The following is a 25,161-nucleotide window of genomic DNA, read 5'->3' as shown; positions in this document are numbered from 1 at the left end:
GGTGTTATACATTATGCCTGACTATACCTAAAGAGATGAGATGTGGATACATACATTATCCTAAACTAGATGATAAAGTGCCCTATAACTGCTTTGTCAAACATGGCTGCCTTGAGCCTGACAGTACTATCCACTGACATCGGCATCCCCCATTCCCAACACCCTGTGTGTCTTTTACTACTAAACTGTTGCACTGTCTGCAGAGCCCCCTATCATGTGGGCTGACTCAGCATTCTCCTATGTGAGGGGCTTCAACTGTAGTGATAGAAGCCATTTTGTAATGTAAAAAAATACAATTTACACTGATGATGTCACTGGGGAACTATGACATCACTGAAGCCTACATCAGTGGCTGCCTACCTACTAGTTTCCTAGTAGAGTTGTATGGAAATAGAGCACTCAATTTGAGGCCTCTTCATGAAGGTGGAAAATCCATTTCCCCCCATTTTGATGATATAGAAGAATAAACGGATGGTTTTCATTGGTTCTTCATGAATAAGCCCCAAAGTGTTCCAGTGAGCGGAAATCTTTAGCCCTATCCCCACAGAGCAATAATTCCACGTTAGAAGGCGTGTGGCGTCCTGTCATAATACTGTAACTTTTATAAAGTTTTACTGAATGTAAACTTGTCTTACAATTCTCTTTATCCAGTCGTTTTGCAGACGATGTTAATCTGAGCTCGGTGCTTTCTAATGTATGTTTACCATAAACACAATAAAATGGAAAAGAGACGTCCGTACCATGTGCTTTTTCTGCTGATGAGGTCATTGGTGTCAGAGGCGGAGCCTGGTGTCCTGAGTATCGCACACTGAGTATCCTTCATTTCTATTGGTGTGACTGGGGGGGTGGAGCTTCGTGCCCTGAGTCTCCTTACTACTTATTGGTGCAACTGTGGGGGCGGAGTTTGGTGCTCTGTGTATCACACACTGAGCATCTCTCATGCCTATTGGTGTGACTAAGGGGCGGAGCTTGCTGATGGATGTACAATCAAAGTGAAACTGTCATATTGCCTGGACATAGAGGATAAAACACTTTGCAGACCAGTCTGTTTTTTTATTTTCTTCACAGACATTTTTAAAAAAAAATTGTTTCAGCTGATGGATTCTTACAAACTCTGGCCGTATTTTGAAATCACAAATGGAACTAGAATTTTTTTTTTAATCAGGCGCAGATGAAAAACACAAAACCTTAGGATTAAAATATTTAGTTTGTTTCCCTTTAATTTAGCGGTGATGCTGTATGTGCGACTACACTGCCCATACAATGGGATTGGCACTATTAAGCTATACAGACTACCCAGCAAGCTCATGGTGAACCAGAACTCCTAGGAGTGTGTAAGGGGCTACAAAGAACCATAAAGCTCTCTTACTACAATGTTAAGCAAAACAAAAGCTTGCCTTCCTAAAATAAAAGGTATTTGCGATAATTCAGGTTGGAGTGAGCATATGATGTCTCCCACGATGCACCACTGCTGAATATGCAAATGATCCCTTGTTATCCCTGTAAGCTAGCCACACCTCCAGAACCGCTGCAATGAGATGTCAGCTGATGATTTGCATATTCAGCAGTGATGCATCGTGGGAGACCTTATGCTCACTCCAACCTGAATAATAACAAATACCTTCTGTTTTAAGAAGGCAAACTTTTTCTTTTGCACTATTTATATACAGATTGAGATTCCTACATTTTTTCCAATCTAATGTGGATTGAGAGACATGTGGAGCGTAGGGCTGCAGGGAGGATGACATAGGACAGAAGCACTCCCTATAGGCCTCTCTTTATCGATAGGTATGTGTAGTGTAGAATGTGGTGGAAGGAGGAAGTGTTTTCGGTTGCACAAATGTCGCAGGTAATTTTGGAATGTTAAAGCCTGGACTGTCGAAATAAGATTTTTCGGCCTCTTCCAAATATCACAGGGGCTCCTCCGCTTCTGCTCTGCAAATACTGAATCAAATGATTGCAGCGCAAGTGCTGAAGTCCCATAGTAAGGGTGCATACACACTTGATTGGCCAATGACTGACAAATTTTACCACTCCCATGAATACTATGAACAGATTGTGTACGTAAACTCTCATACTACATGGTAGTAGTAAAATTGGCCACATTGGCCAATCTTTCAATTTACTTAAAGTATTGGGCAGAGCGCTTTGTGCAAATTGTGTGATTGCTTAAAATGGGACTGTGCAGCACACACCTCATTGTTGCTGTTTGCCTGAAGATTGGAGGAGTGAGGTGTATGTGGAGAATGTTTGGTTGGATGACAGGTTGTGTATGGATGTGTATGGGAGAAGTACATTTTGGAGTAGACAAGGTCAGTAAGGGGATTGTAAAGTATGCCAGAAGTGGACTGTGTTGTATGTCAAAATAGGGGTGTATATAATGCTGGAGGAGATTGGGGGAGGGGGGGTGTCTAAATGTAATTTTTCATTGTGTTGTATATGCAGTAGAGTCCGTATAGCCATGTATGTTTGGGGAAAAGGGAGGGCATCTGTAATCGGAGTGATTTAATTCCTTGAATGGGGAGATAGATATGCTGGGTCAGTCTAGGGAAGTATGGTCATGGGGGGAGCATGGTCTCCATTGAGTTATATATTACAGTGTTGGGGAAAGGGAGGAAGGGTCTTCATGGGTAAGTGAATATTCGGCTGGGGAGTGGGGCTGTAGTATCTGGATATGTATGTTATGGTGGCTAGGTTGAGGAACATTTATGGCTATTTCATGGTGGGGGTGGTTGGAGACCTACTGATGTATAACATGGAATGGGGGTGTCTGTATAGAGGAATATATCACAGTGAGTGCATAGAGGGGTCTTTGGGAAGTGGGAATGTTTTGGACTCTTGGATACATTGACCTTTCTGTGTTGCTAGTGGAGGAGGGAGCAGGAGTTTGACCTGCAGTTACTGGAGAAGGCGGCCCGGGACGTGGAGGACAGAGAGTGGGAGGACCAGGACTGGGTGCAGGCAACGGCCATCCATGTCACCGAGATGGACCTGGAGCCTCAGGACTATGACCTGGACATCAGCAAAGAGGTAACTGGCACCAAGAGAAAACATAGCAGCATTGTAGGCTGGCTACCCCGGCCCAGTAATAGCAAGTCTGTAATATAACTAATATAAAGTCACCTGTTTCAGCAACTAAACAGGCTGTAGAAAACAAATGAAAAAAATTGGTGACATTGTCGACCTGCTTTTGCCAGCACCAATTTGCATTTGATTCGATAATTATCCAATCAGATGGTCCGTCGGCCACCACATGTCCTGATGTATGGCTACCTTAACTCCAACAACTAAAACTAACCTTCACTTACCCCCACTCTACGCCTAAAGCTCCATACCCATTGGGCAATGCTTGAGGCAATGTTACCCGACATCGGGCTACATCGTTTAACCTGCTTAGTGGTAATCCCGAGTCAGGCTCTGGACGGAAATCCGCAGCTCCGAGTGGTAATCCCGTGCCTGAGTGAGTTACCGTATATGCAGGAGCTGCTGCACATCTCTCTGTGGTATGTTCTGTTTTTTCTTGGTTTTTTTGGGTCTAAATGCGTGTGAAAAAAAATTGCACCGCTTTTAGACCCTTAACCTCCCTGGCGTTCAATTTCCCCAGGATTTCTGTGCAAAAAGTGATAAAATACATTTTTATAAACTTTATTTTTTTCCTGTAACTTGCCAAAATGTGTCAAGCAAAGGTCTAGTACACAGTGCAGGAGAGTATTGATGTGTATGCACGTTTATACTGTTCACAGCATGTTTTGTTTGGAAGGAGAATCTGTCCATACTTAATCTGGAAATAATCATAATGCCAGGTAGGTTAACAGGAGCATGTTAAACGATGTTTCCCCCCGTGGCCACCATGCATCATTAAGCGACGGGCACGGCGATTCGGATTTGGTAGATCACGACGACTGCCGCACAAAGTACCGCGATCGCTTTAATTCTCGTTCAAGCCCGTGGTGTATACCTGCTGACAGGGAGATGGATCAGGACAGCTCGGCGTGGGATCCATCTTCCCAGGGCCGGCCTTAGGTTTCACAGCGCCCTGAGTGTAACCAGATTTTGGTGCCCCTGCTCCATCGTTTTGTCCTACATTGTCGAAATGTCCTACGCTAATGACAGAATGATGGAAACTCCATCGAGGAGACCTACAAATCGAAATAACCTACTATGGAAATAGGATGATTGTATATGTGTTTCACTGTATGTTATTGTTAATAAAGTACTGGTAATAATGGAAATAAGTTTGAAAATGTAGCAGTTATAGATGATTAATCTGTGCTCAGGGCGGCTGCACGGCCCCTAGAAAGGGGCCTGCTCATTAGGACACACTTGCCGCTGCACTCCCTCCAACCACAGGCTATTACTCTGCACACCCGTAGGGTAAAATGATGAGGGGAAATGAGAAAACCTAAATGCGCATGTGCAGAGTGGGCGTGGAAAGTACGGAGCACGCGCAGAAGGTAAAGTAGGCAAAATCGACGCGTAGGACAAAACGTTGGAGCACTCCCCCCCCCATTCATCCTGCGCACGCGCACACACACGCCCATATGTAAGATCCACTTTAGTGTATATAGGCAGATCCCCCCCCCCTTTGGTGTATAAAAGCAGATTCTCCCTCCCCCTTTAGTATATATAAACAGATCCTCCTTTTAGTGTATATAGCTAGATAGATTATATTATACAAGCAGACCCCCCCCCCCCCATTTAACCTATATAGCTCCCCCCACTTCCCCAACCGGGAGGCAGTCGGGGAACCTTACTTCTCTGCTTGTAGCTGGAGACAGGAGATGGCCAGGAGTCAGGAGTGACAAGCAGGTCTCTCTCTGATAAGTGCGCAGCGCAGACATCGCCTATGAGCAAGGGGCGGGGCTACTGGCACGCACGGCTCACACAGACTCAGCAAGAGGCAGCAGCAGGTTCCTGGAGTCTTCGCCCCCAGCGGCACCGGGGGCAGAGCTGCCACTCGCAGCAGCCACAGACGGACCCGGAGCCCACAGCCAGCAGGAAGAAAGGCGACCAGGGCCAGTTGAATACACATCACGTGCGCCCCCCTGGAAGCCGGCGCCCTGAGCGACCACTCCGGTCACTCAGGTCAAAGGCCGGCCATGCATCTTCCTGCCTCGTTCTGTGAGCGTGTAGCTTAACAACTACTGATAACTGATCATTCCTCATCTTTCAGAGTGACATTGCACTTTATGCTCCAATGTCCATCCCATAGTGGCTGTAGGCAAAAGTAACTATTGCTAATGACGAGGCTTACCAATAACACTGTTCAGAGATATTGTTGCTGTACAGCAGAGGTGTCCACACTTTTTCACTTGAGAGCTACTTTAAAAAATTGGCAAGTCAAAATGATCTACCTATGTAAAATTTTAGGAGCACACTTGTATATACTGAATGGAAAATGTAGTGTGGTCGCGATCTACCATGAAGGCCTTCGCGATCTGTCTGTAGATCGCAATCTACCTAATGGGCACCCCTGCTGTACAGTAACGCCACCTGCATTGCATCTGGGGTACTGGAGGATTGAAAGTTTGTGGCTTACTTGCACCATCTGGTGACTCGCAGAGTACACTGCAGTAGGGAATCTACCTGCTAAAGAGTTAGGTTTCTGAATCCTATGTTAAACCTAACTCACACTATAACACCTATATAGACCATAATATAACTCATTCATGCATATCTTAAAGAGGCACTGTAGTGACATATAGTAGAATGCAGTAAATTATCTGCCCCACTTTTATTGTAATTTTCCTGGTTTCAGCATTGGAAACTCTTCCTATATCTATATATTGCTGTATATTGAATGTAACCACACCTTCCCAGTGATGTTTAGCCTAGGCTGATTAGTTATGCAGAATGCTCTCACACAGCTGCTCCTGTATAAATGACATTCATAGCAGAGATCACACAATAGGATGATAAAGGACATGCTGCCATCTAGTGGTGATTTTAGTGTATAACCGGTTAATAATGGAAACATTACAGCTTACACATCTCTAGTTTTCTCCAGAGGCTGTCCGCCTTGAGGACTCACTCCAGGCTTCTTGGAGCTCTGATGTGATGAACACTTTCTGTTCAGTAATCAAAGAGCCACAGCAAGGCCTCATGCACTGTGTTCAGCCAATAAGAGTGGCCTAATGCAGACTGCCTGTCTGAGCTGGTCAGTCCAATGTGTTCTGTCTGTGGCTGCTGTCACATGGCTCTGTTATGTGTGGTTGGTATAGGGGCAGCGCAGGAAGAAATAATGTAATCTCCATAATAGTGTGACCTGTTATTAGTGCAGAAGGTGTTTCTGTGTAAGCAGAGCTCTCTCATTGGTTGTTACTGCTGCTGGGCTGGCTTCCCAGTTCATTTTCTGTATATTTTATTTTTGGTAGTTGGCAACTCCAGACAAGGTGGAGATACCAGAGAGATATATTGAAATGGAACCAGAGGAACCGCTGACACGCGATGAGCTGGAGGCGCGACATAAAAAGATGCAGAAGATAAAGAACATTTTGGCCCGGTCCAGGTCTGGGTCCTTCTAGTTCCATGACTCTCTGTCTTTGTATTGTCTCTTTTTTATCTGATCAGTCCCGGATTTACATCACAGGAGCCTATAGGCACAGATGACCTGGCACCCTAGACTTTCCCTCCATGAACTTACAAACACCCGCTAAACCGTACTGCAAGTGTGCTGGCTGGCTCAGCTGCTACTCTCTTAGTTCCCTTGTCCATTATAGGTAGCTACAGGTGCTCCTTAATATTAGGTAACAAGAAGTGCCCTCAATATTAAGTAACTAGAGGTGCCCCCAAGTATTAGGTAACCAGAGGAACCTCAGTATTAAGTAACTACAGGTGCCCCTTAGTATTAGGCAGCCAAAGGTACCCCCAAGTATTAGGTAGCTAGAGGTGCCCCCAATAAAAGGAAGATCTGGCCAGTGGAATGCAGACACACTGGTGGGTAACCTCTCATTACACTCCATTTGGGGCTCTGCATAGGTAAAGGAGGAGGGAGGCACTTGGGGAAAGGAGGGAGACGCCTTTCCATCTTCAGGCTTCTGTAGGCCCGTGCCTACAGTGCCTTATGGTAAATCCGGCCCTCTTGATCACTATTTCTGTAGCCTGCTCTCACTGCCTGCCTGACCCCTTCTCCTTGCATCCCTCTCCCTCCCTGCCTGCATCCCCCTCCCTGCCCAGTCTGTATCCCTCTCCCCGCCAGCTCTGCATCCCCTGCCTTGCATCCCTTTCTCTTCCCAGTCTGCATCCCTCTCCCTTCCTGCTCTGCACCCCTGTCGATTCCTGCTCTGCACCCCTGTCGATTCCTGCTCTGCACCCCTGTCGATTCCTGCTTGGCACCCCTGTCGATTCCTGCTTGGCACCCCTGTCGATTCCTGCTTGGCACCCCTGTCGATTCCTGCTTGGCACCCCTGGCGATTTCTGCTCTGCGCCCCTGGCGATTTCTGCTCTGCGCCCCTGGCGATTTCTGCTCTGCACCCCTGGCGATTTCTGCTCTGCACCCCTGGCGATTCCTCCTCTGCACCCCTGTCGATTCCTCCTCTGCACCCCTGTCGATTCCTCCTCTGCACCCCTGTTCCTGCTCTGCACCCCTGTTCCTGCTCTGCACCCCTGTCAATTCCTGCTCTGCACCACTGTCAATTTCTGCTCTGCACCCCTGTCAATTGCTCCTCTGCACCCCTGTCAGTTGCTCCTCTGTACCCCTGTCAATTCCTCCTCTGCACCCCTGTCAATTCCTCCTCTGCACCCCTGTCAATTCCTCCTCTGCACCCCTGTCAATTCCTCCTCTGCACCCCTGTCAATTCCTGCTCTGCACCCCTGTCAATTCCTCCTCTGCACCCCTGTCAATTCCTCCTCTGCACCCCTGTCAATTCCTCCTCGGCACCCCTGTCAATTCCTGCTCTGCACCCCTGTCAATTCCTGCTCTGCACCCCTGTCAATTCCTGCTCTGCACCCCTGTCAATTCCTCCTCGGCACCCCTGTCAATTCCTCCTCGGCACCCCTGTCAATTCCTCCTCGGCACCCCTGTCAATTCCTCCTCGGCACCCCTGTCAATTCCTCCTCGGCACCCCTGTCAATTCCTCCTCGGCACCCCTGTCAATTCCTCCTCGGCACCCCTGTCAATTCCTCCTCTGCACCCCTGTCAATTCCTGCTCTGCACCCCTGTCAATTCCTGCTCTGCACCCCTGTCAATTCCTGCTCTGCACCACTGTCAATTCCTGCTCTGCACCCCTGTCAATTGCTCCTCTGCACCCCTGTCAGTTGCTCCTCTGTACCCCTGTCAATTCCTCCTCTGCACCCCTGTCAATACCCCTGTCAATTCCTCCTCTGCACCCCTGTCAATTCCTCCTCTGCACCCCTGTCAATTCCTCCTCTGCACCCCTGTCAATTCCTGCTCTGCACCCCTGTCAATTCCTGCTCTGCACCCCTGTCAATTCCTGCTCTGCACCCCTGTCAATTTCTGCTCTGCACCCCTGTCAGTTGCTCCTCTGCACCCCTGTCAATTCCTCCTCGGCACCCCTGTCAATTCCTGCTCTGCACCCCTGTCAATTCCTGCTCTGCACCCCTGTCAATTCCTCCTCTGCACCCCTGTCAATTCCTCCTCGGCACCCCTGTCAATTCCTCCTCGGCACCCCTGTCAATTCCTCCTCGGCACCCCTGTCAATTCCTCCTCGGCACCCCTGTCAATTCCTCCTCGGCACCCCTGTCAATTCCTCCTCGGCACCCCTGTCAATTCCTCCTCGGCACCCCTGTCAATTGCTCCTCGGCACCCCTGTCAATTGCTCCTCTGCACCCCTGTCAGTTGATCCTCTGCACCCCTGTCAGTTGATCCTCTGCACCCCTGTCAGTTGATCCTCTGCACCCCTGTCAATTGCTCCCCTGCACCCCTCTAAATTGCTCCCCTGTCGATTCCTGCTCTGCTCCCCTGTCGATTCTTCCTCTGCACCCCTGTCGCTTCTTCCTCTGCACCCCTGTCGATTCTTCCTCTGCACCCCTGTCGATTCCTGCTCTGCACCCCTGTCGATTCCTGCTCTGCACCCCTGTCGATTCCTGCTCTGCACCCGTCAATTCCTCCTCTGCACCCCTGTCAGTTTCTGCTCTGAATGCCTCTTCCTGCCCACTCTTCATGACTCTCTCAACCTGCTCTACATCCCTTTATCTACCTGCTTTGCATCCTTCTCTCTGTGCCCCTTTCCCTGCCTGCTTTGCACCCCTTTGTTTGCCTGCTGTGCGCCCCTCGCCCTTCCCGCTCTGCGCCCCTCGCCCTTCCCGCTCTGTGCCCTTCCCGCTCTGTGCCCCTCACCCTGTCTGCTCTGCGCCCCTCGCCCTTCCCGCTCTGCGCCCCTCACCCTGTCTGCTCTGCTCCCCTCGCCCTTCCCGCTCTGCTCCCCTCGCCCTTCCCGCTCTGCTCCCCTCGACCTGCCTGCTCTGCTCCCCTTGACCTGCCCACTCTGCTCCCCTCACCCTGCCCTCTCTACTCCCCTCACCCTGCCCGCTCTGCTCCCCTCACCTTTCCCGCTCTGCTCCCCTCACCCTTCCTGCTCTGCTCCCCTCACCCTTCCCGCTCTGCTCCCCTCATCCTTCCCGCTCTGCTCCCCTCACCCTTCGCGCTCTGCTCCCCTCACCCTGCCTGCTCCCCTCACCCTGCCCGCTCTGCTCCCTTCACCCTTCCCGCTCTGCTCCCTTCACCCTTCCCGCTCTGCTCCCTTCACCCTTCCCGCTCTGCTCCCCTCACCCTTCCCGCTCTGCTCCCCTCACCCTTCCCGCTCTGCTCCCCTCACCCTGCCTGCTCTGCGCCCCTCACCCTTCCCGCTCTGCTCCCCTCACCCTTCCTGCTCTGCGCCCCTCACCCTTCCCGTTTTGCTCACCTCACCCTGCTCTGCTCACCTCACCCTTCCTGCTCTTCTCTTCTCCCCTCACCCTTCCCGCTCTGCTTCCCTCGCCCTTCCCGCTCTGCTCCCCTCACCCTGCCCGCTCTGCTCCCCTCACCCTGCCCGCTCTGCTCACCGCACCCTTCCCGCTCTGCTCCCCTCGCCCTTCCCGCTCTGCTCCCCTCCCCCTGCTCGCTCTGCTCCCCTCGCCCTGCCCGCTCTGCTCCCCTCGCCCTTCCCGCTCTGCTCCCCTCGCCCTGCCCGCTCTGCTCCCCTCGCCCTGCCCGCTCTGCTCCCCTCGCCCTGCCCGCTCTGCTCCCCTCGCCCTGCCCGTTCTACTCCCCTCGCCCTGCCTGCTCTGCTCCCCTCTCCCTGTCATTTCCTAAATTATTCACTTTGTGTTTAAGCACGGTTTAGGCCACAGAGCTGACTCTGTTTTGCAGAGTAATTAAACACTGAGGTATATACAGTACATTGTCTCACTTCTGATTTGTGCGCTTTCTCCATAGCGTCCACAACTTGCAGCCAATGACACACCCCGACGATATGGGCCCCTCAGATATGGACTCCCAAATGCAGGAACAGGAGCGGGTGATCACCATGTCCTATGCTCTGGCCTCTGAGGCTTCACAGCGCAGCAAGCAAGTAGCAGGTGAGGCACAATATACCGGCTTCATCACTGAAGTTCCCCGAAATAAAACGAGATGTTTTACCGGGTGATCAGATTGTCATGAAGAGAGAGGAAATCTAGGATGTTGCTGGTGACAGCACCTCCATGTATTGGGGGATGTGATATGCATAAGATGGCATAACTGTATGCCTGCAGTCTTGTTTTTAGTGGGTGCCTGTCTTGTCTTTATGCAGGGGACATACTTGACTGTTTTCGTACGCGTTTTCTGCACATAAAAACGGAGAACTCATGTTAATCAATGGGCTAGTTTAAACGTAAAGTGAACCTCCGGACTAAAAATCTACTCAGCAGAACTGAAAAGGCTTGGTGTTTCTATAACAGTTTCACAGCATCAGAACTTTGTTTTTCTTACCAAAGCATCATTTTTAGCTAAGCTCCACCCATCAAAGAAAACTGCCCGGGCTTTTTTTCCCTGATGCTGTGCAAAGCATGATGGGATTTCCTATGTTGTTGTTCACATTGCCTAGCAACTGGGAGGGGTGATCAGCACACAGGACAGTTGGAACTGTCTCATGCTCCCTGTCACCTCCTTTTACCAAAAAGATGGCTGCCCTCATGAAATAAAACAGGGTTCTTTTAAAAAAAAGGTGGGTAAGAGATTATATTACCTATCTATTTTAATTAACTAATGTAACTTAATGACAGTATGTTTGTTTAGGCTGGAGTTCCTCTTTAATGTGGTTTTCGCACGCAGAAAAAAACCCTGACATTCTGCATCATGATTCTGCACATTTTGTCAGTTTTCTGTATCAATTACATCAGCTGCTGTGAAAAAACGTGTGTGTCTTTCTGAATAGAAACTCACTTGGTGTGCAGAAAACTGAAAGTCAAGTGTGTTCCCTGCCCTAGTAGCAGTTCCGTGCTGGGCACACCTCTTCCTGGTTTCCTAACCTTGTGAGACACAGCCCTGGAACAAGCATACAGTGTAGGAAGGTTGACTTCTAAATAGAAACATCACTCCAGGAATTCTGTGGAAGGGGTACATCCCAATATAAACTGCAGTGATTGTCTGTTAGCAAAATAATACAGCATCACAAAAGTGGGTACACCTCTCTTGTTTTTATAAATGTTTTATTATATCTTTTCATGGGACGACACTGAAGATCTGACACTTTGATACAATGTAAAGTAGTCGGTGTACAGCTTGTACAATGATGTAAATGTGCTGTCCCAACAAAATACCTCAACACACAGTCATTAATATCTAAACCGCTGGCAACAAAAGTGAGTACACCCCTATTGTCAGAGTTCTGCCCAATTAGACATTTTCCCTCCCTGGGGTCATGTTAGTTATTAGTGTTACAAGGGCTCAGGTGTGAATTGGGAGAGGATGTGTTAAATGTAGTGTTATTGCTCTCACACTTTCTCATAGTGGTCCAGTGGTGTATCAGGTATATATTGCTACACTTTTTATGGGTGTGAAAATCATGATGGCCACGTTTTAGGACCCTTGCAAGATGGGTCTCAGACTATGGGGGTTGCAAGGAGTTGGCAAGTGAAAGGGTGTAAACATTGGGGGGGGGGGGGGTACATGACTTATAGTTGCGCCCCTGCACTGGTCACTGGAAGTTCAACATGACACCTCATGGCAGAGAACTCTGAGGAAATAATTGTCACTGTACATAAAGATGGCTTAGACTATACACTCACCTAAAGGATTATTAGGAACACCTGTTCAATTTCTCATTAATGCAATTATCTAATCAACCAATCACATGGCAGTTGCTTCAATGCCTTTAGGGGTGTGGTCCTGATCAAGACAATCTCCTGAACTCCAAACTGAATGTCAGAATGGGAAAGTAATTAGGTTAGGTTATTTAGTTAGGTTAGGTTATTTAGTTAGGTTATTTAAGCAAGTTTGAGAGTGGCGTGGTTGTTGGTGCCGGATGGGCCGGTCTGAGTATTTCACAATCTGCTCAGTTACTGGGGCTTTTCACGCACAACCATTTCTAGGGTTTACAAAGAATGGTGTGAAAAAGGAAAAACATCCAGTATGTGGCAGTCCTGTGGGCGAAAATGCCTTGTTGATGCTAGAGGTCAGAGGAGAATGGGCCGACTGATTCAAGCTGATAGAAGAGCAACGTTGACTGAAATAACCACTCGTTACAACTGAGGTATGCAGCAAAGCATTTGTGAAGCCACAACACGCACAACCTTGAGACGGATGGGCTACAACAGCAGAAGACCCCACTGGGTACCACTCATCTCCACTACAAAAAGGAAAAAGAGTCTACAATTTGCACAAGCTCACCAAAATTGGATGGTTGAAGACTGGAAAAATGTTGCCTGGTCTGATGAGTCTCGATAGTCAGAATTTGGCGTAAACAGAATGAGAACATGGTGTGGGGTGTAATGGTGTGGAGGATGTTTTCTTGGCACACTTCAGGCCCCTTAGTGCCAATTGGGCATTGTTTAAATGTCATGGGCTACCTGAGCATTGTTTCTGACCATGTCCATCCCTTTATGACCACTATGTACCCATCCTCTGATGGCTACTTCCAGCAGGATAATGCACCATGTCACAAAGCTCGAATCATTTCAAATTGGTTTCTTGAGCATGACAATGAGTTCACTGTACTAAAATGGCCCCCACAGTCACCGGATCTCAACACAATAGAGCATCTTTGGGATGTGATGGAACGGGAGCTTCGTGCCCTGGATGTACATCCCACAAATCTCCATCAACTGCAAGATGCTATCCTATTTATATGGGCCAACATTCCTAAAGAATGCTTTCAGCTCCTTGTTGAATCAATGCCATGTAGAATTAAGGCAGTTCTGAAGGCAAAAGTGGGTCAAACACTGTATTAGTATGGTGTCCCTAATAATCCTTTAGGTGAGTGTATATATCAAACTCTGTCCCACAGGGCCATCAAATTTGGACCACAAGTAGTTTCTCCACTTTGCATTATGTTTGGCCCACTCTAGACCACCAGGGAAGCTATACTGGGAGTGAAGCCCTAAATCGCCAGGAAGCCATATGAGGGTAGGGAGGGGGGAAAGCACTAAACACCACAGAACCATATAGGGGAGGTAGAAGGGGTCACTAGACACCAGGGAACTGTATAGGGGAGGGGGCCACTAGATGCCAGGAACCTGTATAGGGGAGGGAGGAGGCCACTAGATGCTCGGGAACTGTATAGGGGAGGGGGGTGGGGACTAAACAGCAAGGAACTGAATAGGGGAGGAAAAGAGGACCGCTAGACACTAGGGAACTGTATTGGAAGGGGGGGAGGTGCACTAGACTCAAATGACCTGTATAGGGGAGGAGGGCCATTAGACATCAGGGAACTTTATAAGGGAGGGAAGTGGCCACTAGGGGTTGGCCCGTGACTTAGTCCCAGGGTTCAATTTCGGCCCACTTTGTATTTGAGTTTGACATTCCTGGCTTAGGCTATAAGAAGATTTCCAACACGTGGACATCTTCAGTGTTGTCCAATGAAAATATATAATAACATGTAGAAAAATGTGAGAAGTGTACTCTTGTCATGCATTGTATGTACTGTACAGGAAGACATCCTAGCCAGAGTTTAGTGTACCAACATCACATCGATAAAACGAGAATTTTGTCACCTAATTTATAGTCTGCTTATAGAATCGTAAAGTGACAGTGTAATGAATACTGTCTGTGGCCCACAGTGACCAATCAGCTGGCATGTTGTTAGTGGAGTTCAGGCAATCTGATTGGCTGAAGGTAGTTCTGCAACCCTGTTTGTTGCTGTATTACTTCTAGGTGGAAATAATACAAGTTTATTTGCAATATAACCTGTGTGTGGTCCATTCCAGCTGCTTACGCCTCTCATCGCCCCCTGGTGCACAGCAGTCTGCACTACACCATAGTCTGAGACACGTAAGAACACGTGATGTGCTGCATGCTGCGTGTTGTATGCTGGATGCTGCTGAACAGGGATGCAGTGCTTACCACTTTCCTGCAGTGGGCCTGATTCACAAAGCGGTGCTAACAGTTAGCACCGTGGTGAAAAGCCCTTTATCACGCCTAAACTCTGTTTAGGTGTGATAAGTTTAGGTGTGATAAGTTTTTAGGTGTGATAAGTTTAAGCACCAACTGGGCTAGCACCGCAGTGCACAGCTGATCAAAAGTTTTGCGCTAACAAAGTCTGGTGCACTTTGCATAGAGTTTAATGGCGCTGCTTTGCGTGCGGGACTTTGCGCGCAATCTAAACTTATCTAAACTTATCATGCCTAAACTGAGTTTAGGCATGATAAAAATGATTATCACGCCTAAAGTCTTTAATTGGGTTATCACCGCTTTGTGAATCGAGCCCAGTATGTTATATATGCCGCTAAATAGAGAATATAAATGCTCTATCATCTGACCACACTGCCTAGGATTATTCCACCCAGAGCGGATGCAGCAGAGGAGGCTGGAGAGATAATAAACCACTCCACCTGCGGTGAGAGCTCTATGCTTCTGGGTTCCCACCTCTTCACCCCTCCTGCACCCACTACCAGCTGCTCCTTTCACTGCATTCTTCTGAGTTTTGAGTGCTCCGAGATCTCTACACACTCCAGACTGTCAAAAGGAAACAAATATGGTCACCTTCATGTACCTCTCGCAGCAGGTTTTCTTTAAACAATACCAGTTGCCAGGCAACCCTGCATCAGTAGTGTCTGAATCACACACTTGTGTATTTAATCTTGTCAAACATCTGATCTGCTGCATGCTTGTTCAGGGTCTAGGGCTAAAGGTAGAGGCACAGGATCAGCAGGATAGCCAGGCAACTGGTATTGCTTAAAGGGAACCTAAACTGAGAAGGATATGGAATGTTCATTTTAAAATATTACCAGTTGCCTGACTCTCCTGCTGATCTTTTGTGTCTAAGGGTGCATACACACATCAGACCAAAGTCTTTAGGTGGCCATACACTGGCCCGATTCGTGGCCGTTTCGACAGCAGAATCGATCCTGGGATCGAATCTGCTGCCAATCGTTCGCGCTAAACGCACCCGCCGATCCGATTTCCTCCCGAAATCAGATCGGTCCGTCGATCGCGCCGTGCGGGAAATTACCCTCGATCGCCCGCGGGTAGGGAGCGCGTCGCTAGCGGCGGCCGATCCGATCAGGTATACATTACCTGACACTGGCTCCCGGGCGTCTTCTCCGCATCTTTTCGGCATCTTCTCCGTGCTGCACCCGCTCCACCCCGGCGCTTCGTGTCACTGCAGTGACCAGGAAGTTCAAATAGAGGGCGCAGGTGACAGGAAGCGCTGGGATGGAGCGGGTGCAGCGTGGAGAAGATGCGGAGAAGATGCCCGGGAGCCAGCGTCAGGTAATGTATGCGCTGGGGGGGGGGGGGGGGGGACAGGCGGCAGCGGCGGCTCCACAGATTGTGATCGGTTTCAGGCTGAAATCGATTCACAATCTGTTTGCAGTAAAGGCAGCCATACGATCGCTCTCTGATCAGATTCGATCAGATAGGGATCTGTCAGCTGGTCGATCTAATGGCAAATCGACCAGTGTACGGCTACCTTTTGGAAAATGAAAGATCACAGACCAATTGTACCCCCTTCCATGTAGTATGAGAGCCATACCCCCCCCCCCCCCCCCCCCCCAATGTAGCTATGTGAATGAATTTGCTAGTTTTTGAGGATGTCTCATTATGTCATTATTTCTTCCTTTCTCCTGATTTTGTGTTTCCTGCCCCCTTAGCACACGCTGTGACTGACCGCTGAGTGCCGCAGGATGTGGAGGAATGGTATGCAGGACATTGTGTACGGATACAGCGCCCCCATATGGATTCAGGTGGTCTTGCAATGAAGGCATGCCACCGTTGTCCATTGATGACTTTGATCTGTACATATATTTATAGAATGGTGGCTTCTTATGTTCTGAAGTTATAATTTCTGCTGGAACTCTTCCTGATTGAGGCCAGCTGACAGCTGTTTCCGAAATCCAACCTGGAGCTCCTCCCCCATCGCTGAACGGCTGCCGGATCCTTGTGGATAAAATCCTCTCTGGTTGGGCGAGTGTGGAACTATATAAAGTGCCTTAAATGCGGCCTAATACAGCATGGCATGGAGCGTCTAGCACTGCTATGTTATTGTTATGCAGAGTCCAGGGCTGCATTCAGTCCTGGCAAACCTTGTGAAGACTGTTCACCAGCAGATTCTCCTCGCGGGAGTCACCAGCAGATGTCACCAGAGCTGGCTGTGCACAGAGTGCCCCCATCTACAGATCTCACTATGCTAATATTTTATAGGGTCGGGGTCACTCCATAAATCCCCCCACTTTTATCTCCAGGATTTCATATTTCACATTTTTCTGTGATTTTATTTTTCATGTTTTTACTGAGAATAGAACTGAAGTGTTCAACACTTTTATTTTTATAGTTCTTAAAGTTTGTAACTCTACAAGGAGGATTTCCTGAAACATCTATGCCTGAGGTGATCCCAGTGAGGTCACTGCAAGCATCCAATCCTGTGTGAGGTGATCCCATGGTCACTGCAAGCATCCAATCCTGTGTGAGGTGATCCCATGGTCACTGCAAGCATCCAATCCTGTGTGAGGTGATCCCATGGTCTCTGCAAGCATCCAATCCTGTGTGAGGTGATCCCATGGTCACTGCAAGCATCCAATCCTGTGTGAGGTGATCCCATGGTCTCTGCAAGCATCCAATCCTGTGCGAGGTGATCCCATGGTCACTGCAAGCATCCAATGTTGTGTGAGGTGATGTCATGGTCACTGCAAGCATCTAATTCTGTGTGAGGTGATCTCATGGTCACTGCAAGCATCCAATCTTGTGTGAGGTGATCCCATGGTCACTGCAAGCATCCAATCCTGTGTAACGTGATCCCATGGTCACTGCAAGCATATTTGTCAGTTCTTTACCCATATATGTGTGCGGATGCGATTACTGTTGTCCTCAAAGGTTTGATGTGATCAGCAGTAAAGTTTTTCAATGAACTGTTTATTCCCATCAACAGGTGAACATATGCAGCCAACATCCATCTTCAGAAACCAGATGTAATCATAGCTCTTAGTATTAATAGCTCTCCGCTGTTCTCTACATTGCAGCTAGGCTGTAGCACAACGGACTAAGAGCTGTGATTACATCTGATTTCTGAAGCTGGATGTTGGCAACATATGTTCACCTGTTGATGGGAATAAACCGTTCATTGAAAAACCTAAGTGTTGGTCACAAGGAATGTTTGAACTATTGAGTCTGTCACAGCCACACAGACTGGACAGAGCACAAAGGCTTTGATGCAAGTGAGGTAAGAAGTGCCAAGTTACTGTACTCTCCTGATTTTTCCTTTGTCTCCATAGTGCTTCCCCTCAATATCTAGCACTGTCACATTGCAATATGGAAAAAGATAAGACTGTGAAAGGAATTAGAATAAATTCTGCCCCTTTGTGGCCAGAGCTGCAAATTAAGATTACAGATACCATGACAGCAGCCATGTTTGTAAACATTACACAGAGGCAGGCTTATCTGCATCTTCTGTGAAAAAAAAAAACCTAATTCTCCCCCCCCCCCCCCCCGCCGCCTCTGAAATCTCTGGCTAGTAATACCTCCCCCTCCTCCTTCCCAGACTGAGCTCCCATGAGCCCTTGCTACTGCTAAGGCTCTCTGAAAAACGAGAGAGAGACTCTGTGTGTCTGGTCCAGAGGCTTAATGGATCCTCCCACAGCCCACCAAATCAGCGCAGGAACTATGTCTATTTGACTCACGCCAGTCAGGTTTCTTCTGGTTGTGGAGTAACGCCTCTGGACAGGGCAAGTATGAGTAAGGTCTGCACGTCAGAATAGTGCTTATGGAGAGGAAACCTTCCATGCACGACTGCTTCATTCTATGGGGCATGTGTGGATCTTCATAGCGCATGCACAGTATAGATGCTTTCGTTTGCAGCTGTAAGAGACCCGACTGGTGCAAGTCAAATAGATATACAGAGGGACCCAGTGCAGGAACAGTGCGGCTGCAAGAGGATTCAGGAAGGCTCTGGACCTGAGAGGAGAAGGAGGAGGATGAAGCCACCACAAGACTACACAGATTAATATGCCATTCTGTTTATATGCAGATTGCTGCAGTGACACCCCAGTGGAGGAGGATATAGGAGGCTTTACTTGCCTGCCTTGCAGTGGAAATAAAGAGGACCTGTCCTGTAAGCTCTATATGCATGCTGGAGAGTCAGGCAAAGGATTTCTATTACATGTGTGACAGGGGGCTGAACATGTGTGGCTACATCTCCTCTCAGAACATCCTGCAAATCCATTCTTACTCTGATGAGTTGTGAGAGGAGGCCACACCCCGAATACCGGCAGCCCGGCGCTTGTGTTCAGCCTTACCTCACCACCGTAGTAGGATAAACCCTCTAAGCCCCAGCAGCCAGAGGTCCTGCAGGTAGTCAGCGCTGTGTCATGCTTAGTACACACCATGCAATTTTCCATCAGATTTACGGTTGAAACGATTATTTCCTACAGGTCCGATCTGAATCCTGATCCTGGTTTTCTGATTGATTTTGTATAGAAGTGATCAGAAAAACGATCAAGAACCAGATCAGACCTGTCAGAAATAATCGATTCCTTCGTCAATCTGATGGGAAATTGCATTGTGTGTGCGCCATGCATGAGCAGCTGAAATTTCACCACCTTACGTGCAGCAGCTCTCTGTGATTTCCCACACATCCTGTGTGTGAGAGGTCACATGGAGCTGTCATCACTGCACGTGACTCTAGGATCACATGACTTCAGAAATGGCACACAGCTCCAGGTGACCTCTTACTGCACACGTGATGTCATCACTGCACGTGACACTGTGATTACATGACCTCAAATAGCACACAGCTCCAAGCGACCTCTCACCTCACGTGATGTCATCACTGCACGTGTCACCAGGATCACATGACCTCAGAGTGAACAGTAAGTAGAGACCGCACCAGCACCCCCGAAGCGTGTAAACAGTCACCTCCACAGACAGGAGGCGAGTGCTGCCCGGGCCCCTCCTGCAATATTTCATTATTACTCTGTTTGCCATTTTACAGCTACAATGATGAGTGAATTGAATTTGAAATTTGATTTTAATTGATACAGATTTTATTTTCTATATTCTGACAGAATAATCTATAATAATATATATATATTTAGAGGTGTCTATTTTGAACTAACTCTAAACTGCCGTTATATCACCATTATAACGTTTTGCCAAATTAGATTTTCTTTATTTTTGACTTTGTAAAAAAAAAAAAGTTCTTGAATAAAAGAAAATATAAAACCTAAAACCCGTCTCTCTGGCTGAATAATTCACATGTTGCTGTGATATGTGTAGATCTCGGAGGTTTCTGCACTGGGAGACGATGGTCTTCTTGAGGCAGATGCCTGGTGCGGGCTACTCCCCCCTCTCTACTGCAGATGTTACAGGGGAACTAGGTTGCTATGAGCAACACCACTTTTGTCTCCATGGTTACCAAATATACCAGAGAAATGAGACATCTTTTAGGTTATTACAGGTACCCACAAGGCATGGAGACAAACTGGGCCGTTACTGTAGTAATGTACAATGGAGTAGAGGTGCACACGGATTATCGATGAACTGCCACTTATTGTGAAATGAAAACAAACTGATCAAATGCAGTTGATGCTGCCGATTTGGATTTGTTTAATTTGCATACAACTGCCACCACATTTGCATCAACTCTGGAAAAAAGGCATTGATAATTTCTGCTGGGAACAATGGTAATAGCATTCGCCAGGTCTAGATGGGACAAATGTTGCAGTGTGAAGGTGTGTATGGGGTGGGACGGCAGTGCTCTGGGTATTGACTCGAGCATGGAGAAATGGAGAAAGCTTCTGGATGCAATGGTGTGCTGGGGGGGGGGTTCAGTACCCAGGAATAGAGGTGTGCACTGGGCAAGGGACTGTTGCCTGGGTGTAGGTGTGTGCATGGGTAGAGGTGTACAGGGGGGTGGGGGAGAGAAAGCAAAGCGCCTGGGTGTATAGGTGTGGAGGGGGGGGGGGGGGTAGAGGAGAGCAGAGCTTAGCGCCTGGGTGTATAAGTGTGGGGGGGGGGGGGAAGAGGAGCGAAGGAAGCACAGCGCCTGGGTGTATAGGTGTGGGGGGAAGAAGAGGAGAGCGCAGAGCACAGCGCCTGGGTGTGGGGGGGGGGGGGGGGGAGAGCACAGCGCCTGGGTGTATAGGTGTGGGGGGAAGAAGAGGAGAGCAGAGCACAGCGCCTGGGTGTACAGGTGTGGGGGGAAGAAGAGGAGAGCAGAGCACAGCGCCTGGGTGTACAGGTGTGTGGGGGGAAGAAGAGGAGAGCAGAGCACAGCGCCTGGGTGTATAGGTGTGTGGGGAAGAAGAGGAGAGTAGAGCAAAGCGTCTGGGTGTGGGGGGGGGGAGAGCACAGCACAGTGCCTGGGTGTACAGGTGTGTGGGGGGGGGGGGAAGAAGAGGAGAGCAGAGCACAGCGCCTGGGTGTACAGGTGTGTGGGGGGAAGAAGAGGAGAGCAGAGCACAGCGCCTGGGTGTACAGGTGTGTGGGGGAAGAAGAGGAGAGCAGAGCACAGCGCCTGGGTGTACAGGTGTGTGGGGGGAAGAAGAGGAGAGCAGAGCACAGCGCCTGGGTGTACAGGTGTGTGGGGGGGAAGAAGAGGAGAGCAGAGCACAGCGCCCTGGGTGTACAGGTGTGTGGGGGGAAGAAGAGGAGAGCAGAGCACAGCGCCTGGGTGTACAGGTGTGGGGGGAAGAAGAGGAGAGCAGAGCACAGCACCTGGGTGTACAGGTGTGTGGGGGGGAAGAAGAGGAGAGCAGAGCACAGCGCCTGGGTGTACAGGTGTGTGGGGGGGAAGAAGAGGAGAGCAGAGCACAGCGCCTGGGTGTACAGGTGTGTGGGGGGGGAAGAAGAGGAGAGCAGAGCACAGCGCCTGGGTGTATAGGTGTGGGGGGAAGAAGAGGAGAGCAGAGCACAGCGCCTGGGTGTACAGGTGTGTGGGGGGGAAGAAGAGGAGAGCAGAGCACAGCGCCTGGGTGTACAGGTGTGTGGGGGGAAGAAGAGGAGAGCAGAGCACAGCGCCTGGGTGTACAGGTGTGGGGGGAAGAAGAGGAGAGCAGAGCACAGCACCTGGGTGTACAGGTGTGTGTGGGGGGGAAGAAGAGGAGAGCAGAGCACAGCGCCTGGGTGTACAGGTGTGTGGGGGGGGAAGAAGAGGAGAGCAGAGCACAGCGCCTGGGTGTACAGGTGTGTGGGGGGGGAAGAAGAGGAGAGCAGAGCACAGCGCCTGGGTGTATAGGTGTGTGGGGAAGAAGAGGAGAGCAGAGCACAGCGCCTGGGTGTACAGGTGTGTGGGGGGAAGAAGAGGAGAGCAGAGCACAGCGCCTGGGTGTACAGGTGTGTGGGGGGGAAGAAGAGGAGAGCAGAGCACAGCGCCTGGGTGTACAGGTGTGTGGGGGGAAGAAGAGGAGAGCAGAGCACAGCGCCTGGGTGTACAGGTGTGGGGGGAAGAAGAGGAGAGCAGAGCACAGCACCTGGGTGTACAGGTGTGTGGGGGGGGGGGAAGAAGAGGAGAGCAGAGCACAGCGCCTGGGTGTACAGGTGTGTGGGGGGGAAGAAGAGGAGAGCAGAGCACAGCGCCTGGGTGTACAGGTGTGTGGGGGGGAAGAAGAGGAGAGCAGAGCACAGCGCCTGGGTGTACAGGTGTGTGGGGGGGGAAGAAGAGGAGAGTAGAGCACAGCGCCTGGGTGTATAGGTGTGGGGGGAAGAAGAGGAGAGCAGAGCACAGCGCCTGGGTGTACAGGTGTGTGGGGGGGGGGGGGGGGAAGAAGAAGCAGAGCACAGCGCCTGGGTGTACAGGTGTGGGGTGGGGGAAGAGGAGAGCAGAGCACAGCACCTGGGTGTAGAGGTGTCCACTAGAGTTGTGCCCGTTTGGAGCACGGCACTCAGGTGTAAATGTGTGCACGGTGGCAGGCTCAATATTATTGTAATCACACAGCTGCCCTATTTTGCACCCAGATCCTGGAATGAATTGGTTCACCTGGGTAAGTTCATCTTAAATTGTATGTGTTCCAGCCAGAACCCGAAGTCTGGCCAGTCAAAGCTAGAAGTGGCTGCCTCACTGCGGCCAATGTCCGAAATGAATGGATTCCTGTCGGCTCAGTTCCTCTCCTCCAGCTCTTACTCTGCACCCCTCCTATTGGCTTCTGGCAGCCGGGGACACACGCAATGCACACTGTCTCATTCATCATGGCAGGGAAGCAGTGGGAACGCTGCAGACATTGCTTCTGCCAGCACCCGCTCTGCTGGAACAAACTGCACAAATCCCTGCATTCCTGCCGCAACGCATGACCCTGGGTGCATTGCATGTGTCCATGGCTGCCAGAAGTCAATAGGAGGGGGCAGGGGGAGGAGCCAGAGCCATCATTACACATTAATAGGGTTGCCACAGTATACCGGTATGACTGTCTACCATGGTTTGATTGTGCATGGTAATCATACCATGCACAATCTCAGTTTCCGGGGGGCGGGGCAACATAGCGGCGGGCACACGAACAACGGCAGAGATAAATGCTCACTTTCCGGCAGGTCCTGCATGCTGTACGGGCTTCATTCTACTTCCTGTTCTTGCGGCCCACTTCCCCATGGGCGCTGTAACAAGGAAATGGAAATCAAGAACAGGAAGTAGAATGAAGCCAGTACAGTGTGCAGGACCTGCCAGCAAGTATTTGTACTCCACGTCGCTGCATCCCTGGCTACCTATGCTACAGCCACCTACTACCGGCTACACCTATCTCTAACGCCACCAGGACTTTTGCAGTAGCAGGGTGAGCCTATCTGGCGCCCCAACTGGGCGGCTTAATCATGAATATATTTATGTGCCGAGGGAGTGGGGCACCTTATTTAATGTAAGGAGGGCCCCAGGGCCGAATAATTTTATAATACAGTATACCAGGTTTTTTTGTTTTTTTTTGACAGTTATACCATGGAATTTCTTACCGTTGCAACCCTACACATCATACGTGCACAAAGTAACAACAATCATGTTTCTACCTAATGCTTCTCATGGTTTGCACAGAACAGAGTGCTGAAAACAAGATGGCGACTCCCATGCAGGCAGCAGTAGTAGACTACAGGAACAAATGTTTTCACACAGGAAAATCCAAATAAACTCCATGAAGATCCTGTCCTGGCCCAGATTTGAACGAGGGACCAAAGTGCTGCAAGGCAGGAAAGCTATCCACTACCCATAGTTCCCCAACCCTTTCCTCAAGGCCCACCAACAGTACGTTTTGCAGGAAACCACAACCATGCACAAGTGGGGTAATTAGCATCTCAGCAGAGCTGATTACCTCTAGATTTCCACAAAACATGCACTGTTGGTGGGCCCTGAGGACAGGGTTGGGGAACACTGGACTACACCACATTTATTTACATTTACCACATGTATTTCAGTGTACTTGGCGCTTTGAGTCCGCAAGGAGAAAAGCGCGATATAAATGTTGTCTTGTCTACTTGCCAGATGGGAGTCTAGCTGCAGATCACTCACTTGGTGTAAGTGCAGTAACCATACCCCCTGCCACTGTAACTCAGGCAGGAAGATGCACAGTTCTGGGCGGTCTATACTCAAGGGTACAGATTTTAGTCTGGCAGAGAAGTGCTTACAGGTCTAGATAGTTACAGTTGGCTGCAAATTCAAAATAAAAATTGACATTAAATTGCAGTACTGAACTGATCTATAGTATCTTTCTAAAATGGTTTTAAATAACATGTACTCTCCCTTGAAAAGCGCACAGAATCTATAACATCTACTTGTACCTCTGTGGGTGGAGCTTTGGCCCCACCCCTCACTGACCAATAGCAAGGCCCCTGCAATGTAGCAGAAGGCCACTGTGAAGTTACCTGTAAGATCTGCCCAGAGCGGAGCACCCTGTTAATGCTCCTCATTGTGTAGTCTGGTAAACATGTAGGGCTGGGAGGGGGGAGCTGCATAAAAGGGGATACGGAGGAGAGGGAGGCGCACTTTACATTCAATCCATAGTAATGATTTCATTGGCGCTCTTCCTGACTTTTATTAGCGTAGGAGAAGAAAGCAGCGTCTTCACAGTGGCAGAGTACAAAGGGCGAGTGAAATGAGCGCACATCACAGTCGCTGCCATTCTGTTTGAACCGGCATATTGATTGGCTCTGACCCTTTTGCATTTTCTCTCTATTATCGAAGAAGAAGAAGGGGGGGAAAAAAGGTGCCTCATGTTACTGCACTAAATCGACTGAGATGAACTTTCCACAGAAACTTCTTCACTTATTTCTGCAGTTCAAAAGCTGTGGAAAAGATTGTAAAGGGCATTTTTAATAGGGGCCTGTTGAGGCATTCTGTGTGATATCATCAGGCTGCGAATGTTAAACTTCAGGTAGGCGGCCAGCGGAAAACAAGATGTAAATTGTGGCACTGCCGCCGCCACAAGAGAGACGCAATACCAGACAACTTCTCCATGGCTGGGGGAGGGGGCACTGCATGATGGGGTGTATGATAAATGGTGGGGGGGGGGGTCGGTCTGAAAAATTGTAGTGGGTGAGGGAGGGGGCTTCCATAATGAATGATGGAGGATTGCTTAAGTGTTAAACGGTGATGAAACTGTATGATAGGGAGGAACGAT

General features: G+C 49.3%; 1 protein-coding gene across 9 annotated transcripts in view; it reads left to right on the top strand.

The window, feature by feature from the left end:
- PLEKHA7 (pleckstrin homology domain containing A7) overlaps positions 1-17,506 on the top strand; it is a 353,339-nt gene extending 335,833 nt beyond the window's left edge. For 7 of the 9 annotated variants that reach the window (XM_068261471.1, XM_068261463.1, XM_068261462.1 and 4 more), the window contains 4 exons: positions 2,869-3,030; positions 6,375-6,508; positions 10,376-10,518; positions 16,228-17,506. In XM_068261471.1, coding sequence (XP_068117572.1) covers positions 2,869-3,030; positions 6,375-6,508; positions 10,376-10,518; positions 16,228-16,250 — 462 coding nt within the window. In that variant the 3' untranslated portion in view covers positions 16,251-17,506. The remainder of the gene's footprint in view (positions 1-2,868; positions 3,031-6,374; positions 6,509-10,375; positions 10,519-16,227) is intronic. The other 2 variants (XM_068261469.1, XM_068261470.1) reach the window with 1 other exon arrangement.
- The last annotated feature ends 7,655 nt before the right edge of the window (positions 17,507-25,161 follow it).

Source organism: Hyperolius riggenbachi, chromosome 11, assembly GCF_040937935.1.
Source record: "Hyperolius riggenbachi isolate aHypRig1 chromosome 11, aHypRig1.pri, whole genome shotgun sequence".
NCBI lineage: Eukaryota > Metazoa > Chordata > Amphibia > Anura > Hyperoliidae > Hyperolius > Hyperolius riggenbachi.
This window is presented reverse-complemented; position numbering and strand designations above follow the sequence as displayed.